Raw genomic sequence first — 8,734 nt, forward strand, 5'->3', positions numbered from 1 at the left:
GATTGTTTTAACAGAGAAGATAACCAGGCTCTCAGCAAAGATCCAAAGGAGATTATGGCCTAGGGAGTAGTAGATAGTATAACTTGTTTATGATTATTGGGCAGGCTTGTTGTTGTAGTAACATGTTTATGATTATTTCAGGTCAAAAACACAGCAGTACTGGTGTTTTTCCACAATGGTGGGAGTGATCACACCGAGAAAGGAAATGCAGCTATAGATGGATCATACTTAGCTGCAGTCAGTGATGTCATCGTTGTCACTGCAAGTTACCGTGTCGGCATTTTTGGGTTTCTTAGCACCGGTAAGTCATGTCCTGCTATGAACCCCTGAATGTAGGGGGAAAATGCAACAAACCAAATGGCATGCTACAGTGTTTGTGGGGGGTGGGGTGGGGTTCTCCTTTCCATTAAACCTACAGCTTTGAAGAACTGTCTGTAAGATGCATTCCAGGGATGCTGGGAAAATTGATTCAAAGTGGGGAGCAACTTGTGCCAAAGGGGGAAAAACAACCGGTCCACCTCAGGAATCATAGGTTTGGAACGGACCTCGGGGTCATCCGGCCCTGCATGAGTGCAGGAAAGTTGCTCCTAAATGATCCCTGCCCGGCGCTTACCTGGACTCCGCCTGAAGGACTCCAGCGAAGATTCCACCGAACAGCAGCTTGATTTTGATTTCAGATAAAATGATGGATCCATTTGTACAGTCACATGTATCAAAGAGCTAAAGCCCTCCTGGGGGTGGGATGGCTAACAATAGCATGGTCAGGGTAGGGGTGGTAGGAAAGTCACAGCCCAGGGGCTGGGACAAGTGGCTGGACTTTCCCAGCCCCAAAGCTGCACTCTGATTGTATGTACATGTGTTCAGTTTGACCAGACACAGGTTAGCATGATCTATAATGCGCCTACTCAGGTGAACTCAGTTAGATTGGGCTTGCAATTTTTTTGCCCGATTTTAAACTCCCTAAACCTATGTACAGTTCAGTACGCAGGCTTACCTACTCCGAAGTGTAATGTCTTGTGTTTCATATTGCACTCATCAGTCTTATCTGCTTTGCTTATGGAGTTTTCTATTTCTAGATCTTCACACTGAAACTTTGGTCCACTTCAGTGCTTTATTAGCCTACCCAAAGAAGATCTGAGCAGGGAATTACTCTTTCCCTGCCTGTATTTAAGGCCTTTTGTATCTTGCCATGGGATCCTTTCTGTGGTCTTAGGGGTTGTGGCTGGTGTTTTCATTGACACTGGCTGAGGTTTGCAAGCCTTGGACTTGCAGCTGTAGTTGTCACCTGGCATTTCCTTTCCAAGGCATCAGGTTTGGTTTGGAGTTCATTTCCAGCAATGCCTGTTTTTAATTATTGACTGAAGCAACAGGCACTGTGGACTCCTTTTTTCACTTAGGTGTAAAGTTAGTACTATCTGTATCTAGGGAAAAGATCATAGTTTTTATTTTTCTGTAAACTGGATGCTTCTGAAAGTGATATTTAGCTCTGGCTATAGCCAGGCAGAGTGGATATATATTGTGCAAGCTTCCATTACGTAGCACTGCCCACACATCTCCCACTAACCTCCTTCAACCCCGTTTGCCTCACCTAGGTTTCTTCCTGAGTGGAAACTGCTAGCTGGGCTGAATATTGCATGGGTAATGGCTGTGGTATGGTCAGACCTCATCTAGGGAATATGAAGTGCTCCAAGCTCATGTGTGCTGGTTGGGGTTTGAACTCAGGCCTCTGCATGAGGCCTGCCCTAGACAGCAGGGTCTGAAATATTCCCTCTGCCAGGGCTGCAGGTGGCCATGTAAGGACAGACAGCGACAGCACCATGTGCAGGTGTGTTGGGAGGGAAGATGCATGAACCTCACTCTGCTCCTTTGCACAGTTCACACAGAGCCCCAACCAGCTGCAGATTCTGTATTTGAAAAGAGACAGGAAATGCTCCTTCTGCTTACACTCATGTTGCTCTGAAGGGTCCATGCTCCATATCAGCCTTTAGAGCAGGCCAAGTGCACCAGACAGCCTGCTGCCCCTGAGCCACTTCTGTAGGTCAGGGAGCAGTGAGATGTCCCTGAGCATTTCCCTTCCCTCTCCCCGCTCCAGTGACATCCTCAGTGCAGGCCAACACTGTATGGCATTGACCCAGGTTTCAAACTCCTTCTCTCAAGTGGTGTTATTCTGGGGAAGATTTCACACATTCATTGCAAGTAGAACTTTTGCCATTTTATTAGTTACTCATTGTCTTTCCATAGCACAGTGGAGATTTTCTAGGGGCCATTGCTGTATTTTATAGCAACAGGAAATTACAGCTAAGGATTCCTGAGCTTGTTCTGATACCATGCAAATGTTCACCCAGAGCATATACTAAACCCAAGTAAAACCTTCTGTTAGGTTTCCTGTTCCAGGGACCTTGGGACTTTGCTCAGCTGAACTCCTGACCATGCTGAAGTCAGCTGGAGTTTTGCAATTGATTACAATGGGATACGGATTTTACCTCTTTGTTTCTGATTAAATGTAGAAGTATGAATACCATATAAAGGCTGTCAGCCCACAAACTAAGACCCAGTCCTACGAGCTGTATCAAGTTATTTGCCCACAGAAAAGCAAATTGTTGCATCCCATTGATGTTTGTCTGTCATACATTGAAAATCTGGAAATGAATGAGTTACAGCTCATTGTTTTTACATGAGAAAAAAATGCCCTCCTTTCTTTTCCACTGCCAGATCTGCAGTTGTCCTTGATTCTCTTATGTGGCAGAGCTGCTGAGGAGCTAGGTGGGTCATGGCTCTGCATATGCTGTGGGTGGTTTGTGTAGAAAACACCTGGTTTCCTGCACATATTGAAAGGCCACTGCTGTGTGCGTAGGTGACTATGGATATAGGCAAAATAAGACAAACGATGAATTTCTTCTTTTATGACACAAATGATATCTTAGTTGGTAAAACTGAACAAATTGAAATAATCCCTTTTTTTTTTTTTGCATGATGTGTTTTCAATTTGACATTGAAAATAGACTGACCAAATCAACTTTTATTAATAGTTTTTTTCTAGCTAATTCAGTGTTTAGGTTCCACTGCAATAGTACAGTGCTGCAAGGGTACAAACAGCACTATGGGGAGTGTTGGCTTCCTAAAATATTAGATTTCCATTAGAATATTACTTTAAAACCAACTAGCCTGCTTGTTAGGTTTTCTTGAAATCCATTCCACTAATCCTAAATTTGGGACCAAATTTTATGTGCCTATGTCCAGAAATATGGCAAGATATGAAACACAGATTTCCACAGGACTCTTAGGTTGGTATCCAGCAAAGTCAAAGTGAACTTGGCTACTTCTTTAAATGAAAACAGTATCAGATTTTCAGGCATTCATCTCACAAACATTCATACACTTAACTTGAATTCCAATGGAGTAGGATTACTCGCATGCTTAAAGTTAAGAACATTTGTAAGCATTTCCTAGGATCACAGCCACGGCCAGGTACAAAAAGTTATTAGGTACCTAATTCCTATTTAGGCATTTAGACATCTAAATGTCTTTTTAAATCTTGCCCTTAATGACTAATGCAAGTGCTTGTGTCTGATGTAATTACTGTGTCTTTTTGTGGTCCTCAGGAATGTCTTCTTTGTCTCAAAACAGATTGTTCATGAGATTTCTATCCAAGGCCATCACCCAAGCAGTTGAAAAATTCCTGGTGGACACATGTCTGACTACTGTAAATGTCAGTGCACAAATCTTGCCTCGCTGAAGGTCATTAACTATGTTTTGCAACCTTCCGCTTCTTGCCAAAAGAGAAAGGCTGGTTGTGTTTTCTCTGTAGTTTTGCTTTCCGTTGTACTGGTGGCATGGCTGATCTCTGTGGATAACTCATCAACATGGATTTCACTTCCTTAGCAGAGCCCTCAGAAGGCTTGCAGCAATTTTTAAAAATAAGCTGTTCTATTTAAGAAAGGTGATTGAATCTAGTACTGGTGTGACAACACTGTGAACTGATGATTTCCATTTGCAGCACTGGTTCAACAGAAGCAAGAGGCAGGGAAGCTTTCCTCGGCCTCTCACTCAACCTAGTCCAAATGGGTTGTTTCTAAAGGCAAGAAGTCATAGTCACTGTGTCCATTTAGTCCTTGGTAACAAAGACTGAACTGTTCTGGGCAGTTATTACAGGATGAAAGTTTCTAGTTTTGTAATGTCTTAGACTGAAGTTGAGCCATCAACACAATTGAAAGCCTACTTATCCCATTATCAGTTCATTCCCCTCTGTGTTTTTGTTGGTATTTTAAAGATGCACTATTTTGGCCTTGGCAGCAGAAGCAACAGTTTGAAAAACATTGCTAATTATGGCTGTTCTGTCTACTGTGAAAAATCCTCTTCTTTTCTTAAATGTAAAGTTTGCTAAGATAGATGGATAAATATAAATGGCTCATTGTAAATTGTAGGTGGAGCAACAAATGATTATTTGTTCTTCCTTTTGACAGGTTGCTGCAAATTGCTTGTTTTTGCTTCTTATTGCTTCAAATTCTAATTTTGCTAATTAGAATTTGTCATTGGGAACTAAAACCAATACCACCCCTCAGTTGAAATATCAGATTATCCACAGGCACTGTTGCGAAATCATCTGTTGTTGTTTCGTTAGTGGTAGCTGAACCTGGGGCATGTGTTCTCAATTTTTTTCCATTGCATAAGAGTGGGGAGTCATGTAATCCACATTGTTGTGTCAAACCTCAGTTTGGGCCAAACTCAGGGCTGATGCATGCGAGAGGGGTAGGTTAGAAGATTGTAAGTGGGTATAAAGGAATCCAAGGTGTTTTGTCTTTGGCATATAAGGGACAGAATGGGGTGTGGGGAGTATATCTGGGAGATCATCTAACAGAAGGATGTAAGTAGGTGTGCTTTAGAGTATATCATCAATGAGAATTGCAGCTGCTCAGCATTTTTGAAGCTTGAGTTACTTATTTAGATACCTAAATATTGCTTTAGGAACAAAACATTAGCACCCACGGTAGAAAATCTTGGCCTCAATCTATAGGCAGCAGAATCATTTCTGGAATTTTTAGCTCAGCTGATTTTCTTATGTTATAAAAGTAGTGCTGGGAGGTACAAGAGTAGTTAGTGGCACTTGTTGCAACATTGTGAATGATTACTGTAATGCTTAAGTTTTAAAATAAAATTTGGTAGAGCTTTGTGACGTTAACTGAAACAGGAAAGTCCTAAATACAGAATAAAAATCTTTTAATGTTTATGATTTTTCCATTTGTAGAATGAAGCTGACATTATTAATATTATTACTAAAGAGAAACCTCTTTCTTTTGCAAATCTCTGCAGCTGGAAGAACTGTTAATTTTATTAGTTTTGTTTAAACTGGTGATTCTTATATTTTCATTAACTTTATCTGGGAATGCATTGGAATGCATTGCTAATATTATCATGATGTCCGTCTATATGCTGCTGTTTCTGCAGTGTGTTGTTAGCCTGCTATTTCCAACCATCTCCACCAGGTTGTCAAAGAATGTTTGAAATTCTGGGCCCATTGACATGAATGGTGAAGCTCCTATTAATTTTAATGGAAAAAGTTGTTTACCCAGTTTCCTTACCTTAACTTTACTGCTAAACTACACGGTGATACTCTCAATGCACCTCACACACCTCAGTTCTTTTATGTGTGATCTTTAGACCATTGGACTGGAACATGGAAGACCAGGGTTTCATTCCCAATGACCTGCTGGGTGATCATGGGCAGTAGGCCAACCACCCTATAATTCAGATTCCCCATCTTCTAAATGTAATGCATGATGAAGACCTCCATTGAGTAGTGTTTTACATTCTGCTGAGAAGCATGACAGAAGACCTAAGCAGTTGTTATTGTTCCTAGTTTATACTCCCATTTTTTCATCATCTTCACTGACTTTTTGTCTGTTATGGTAGAGCTGGGATGATACTGTAGCTATGATATCCAGGAAAAATGCCAGAGGCAAGGATTTTTGCGGTTAATATTTTTTTACTGAACCAATTAAATAGTTGGAAGGATGTAGCGGAGACGCCCCTCTGTTTTTGTCTGTTATGACTTTCTGTAAGGATTATATCAAAATTATTTTATTACAGAATAAGGGAATTCAACAAAACAAAATCAGATCTCCTCCTGAGAGCACAGTGTTTCCTCTCTGTACTAGACTGCATCTGAACAGAAAAAAATGGTAGCAGCCTGTAGCAGACTCTTAAAAGTGCAGTACACAGAATGCTGCACCATTAGTTTTGTTACAATATCCATGCCCCATATCTTCCCATTCCAATTCAAACCATACTTAGGGGTTCTGGTAGCATCCATGACTTTGCTCACCTGCACTGCCTCCTTGACTTCTTATCTGCCTTCAGTCCTGCTCACTCTACTTGTCTAATGACTCTACAGTTGGGTGGGTTTTGATTTGTCCTATTCCATCTAGTTGGAAACCACGAGTAGCCATGTGTATTTAGTGCTGTATCTGGAACAAACTGCTGAAAGCCCTAAACTAATACTATTTCCAGTTTTGGAGACAGCATGTGTAAAGCAGCATGGCACTGCCTGGCACAATAATTTATACGTATCCTAAGTTGATACCTTCTTGGGATTCTCCTGTGTAGGACCAAGTACCTATTCAGAAGATAAATCCAGAGGTTTTCAAACAGGAATCCATAAGTGTCAGAAACATTTCTGACCTGTTGTGGTTTTTCTGAGTTCTCTGTAACAAAAGAATTGCTCTATCATTTTTCCAGTGTCAGAAAAACAAGTGAAAGCTAAGAGCTAGCATTTTCCAAGGCTTGCCTTGAGCCTAATGAGGTTGAGAACCAGTGCCCTAGATGAGTTATCTCCAGGTCAGGGCAGGGAAAAGCATGTATGGTAACTACCCATACTAGATCTGTTGGGCAGATAAAGATTTTAGTTGCTAGGGCTGCTATTCTGGCAATGGAAAATTTCAAGGCATGCTAATATGTCTCAATAGAGTCCCCAAGCTTTAACTTGTAAAATGGAGGTGGCTGCAAGGGGAAATCTCTATCTAATGACAGTCTGAGAAGCTCTTGACTCTTGAGTTCTGGTATCATTTCCATTTAGACCTGACAGTGGAAAGAGATATTACAGAGACTGTCCTGCCACTTAATTGACCCTTTTATATGTCATGGCCAGATTTCAGGGCAAATTAAAAACAAGTACTGCATTTATAGACCTTTAGCCACATGTAAGAAGAAGAAGATTAATGTCACATTTGCTTGCACGTGAATAAATGCCATTTTCCCAATTCTTTTTTAACAGGTTCTCAGGTAGCAACTGGCAACTGGGGCCTTTTGGATCAGGTGGCAGCTCTGAGATGGGTGAAGAAGAACATTGCTAGCTTTGGAGGTGATCCACGTCACATTTCAATAGCGGCTGATAGGAGCGGAGCAGACATTACCAGCATCCACCTAGTTGCAGGATCTGTAGAGTCAAATCTTTTTGAGAGAGCAGTGTTGATGGTGAGTCCCATTCGTCTTTATTTCATTAGTCAGGTACCAGTCAAAGACATAATAATGAAAGGATAACTTACCCATGAATAGATTTGGGGGATGTCATGGAATGTGCACATTGGCTTCATTTTATGCAAGCATTGGCCCGGCTAAAATAAGTACAGTTACTGTTACTGATTTCACAGTAGCACCAAGAAATTTTAGCTGGGCTCCAAAGAGCCCAGGCTCCTTACAAACAGGTTATGACATTTTCTGAAGTGACTGATTAAATCGAACTCAGATTTTCATTCTCATCATTGTGGTTTTTCATGGGTTTTATAAATAGACCACTTTCGTAATGTATAGGTACAACAGGTTAGTTTCCATTCTACAAGTATAACCATTGTTCAGCAGTTTTTAGCTATAAAGCTAGTGAGCCAAATAGCTGGTCTATATGAAGGATCCAGAGTTGCTGAAGTATTTGTCCAGTCCCATGACACATACAGATTCTAACTCTGATTTTAAAAATAAGTTTCAAGTCCATGTGCTTACAGTTCCTATTTTTGTTCTGTGATCATATGTCCTGTAGCATTATACAGCAAAAGAGTGGTCCCCAACCGTCTCACCTTCATGTTGATGCTTAGAGCTGTGATGATGATTTAAACTCAGAACAGTGTGTTATTTCCATATGTAATTACTATATTTTTTCTTGTAAAATGAATGATTGTACTAGTAAATGGTCAAGTAAGCAAAGGGCAGAAAGGCCAGTGGCCTAAGTGTAAACTGTTTCATCTTTTTCACTTAGTAATGCAGAATTGAACATTTTGCTCATCCCCCTCAACCATACTTTGATTTTGAGGATTGCTCCTTCATTTAGTCACAAAATTCTACATAATTGTGTCTTTCTACTTTTATTATAGAAAATTAGTTATGTCAGATGTAAAAACTAAGTCACTTCAAGTAATTTAATTTTTCATTATGCATCAGTGTTGTATGCCTCATTTTGGGTCTTTGTTAAGTGCTAAAAATTACACTTTTACATCCTGATACATGGAGAAGTATTAATTTCATAAAGTTTTTTCAGTCATGAAAGCTGTACCCAAGAAAAAAGTTCACGTATGTATATCTACTCCGTAAGATATTTAACTTGAAATTGCTTTCAAATTTGATTGACTTAAGCTGGTGCAAAAACCTGTGTGGACACGTTGTATTTGACCCTTGTTTATATCATAGTTTCATAGTAGCTAGGGTCAGGAGGGACCTGAACAGATCATCTAGCCTGACCCCCTGCCAC

At 40.5% G+C, this 8,734-nt stretch overlaps 1 protein-coding gene across 1 annotated transcript in view; it reads left to right on the forward strand.

Annotated features, from left to right (window-relative positions):
- The window catches only part of TG (thyroglobulin), a 257,089-nt gene that overhangs the window by 156,018 nt on the left and 92,337 nt on the right, over positions 1-8,734 (forward strand). Inside the window, exons 41-42 of the mRNA XM_019519642.1 lie at positions 142-301; positions 7,271-7,470. Coding sequence (XP_019375187.1) covers positions 142-301; positions 7,271-7,470 — 360 coding nt within the window. The remainder of the gene's footprint in view (positions 1-141; positions 302-7,270; positions 7,471-8,734) is intronic.

This window comes from Gavialis gangeticus, unplaced genomic scaffold (genome assembly GCF_001723915.1).
Source record: "Gavialis gangeticus isolate Ggan-Ray unplaced genomic scaffold, GavGan_comp1, whole genome shotgun sequence".
NCBI lineage: Eukaryota > Metazoa > Chordata > Crocodylia > Gavialidae > Gavialis > Gavialis gangeticus.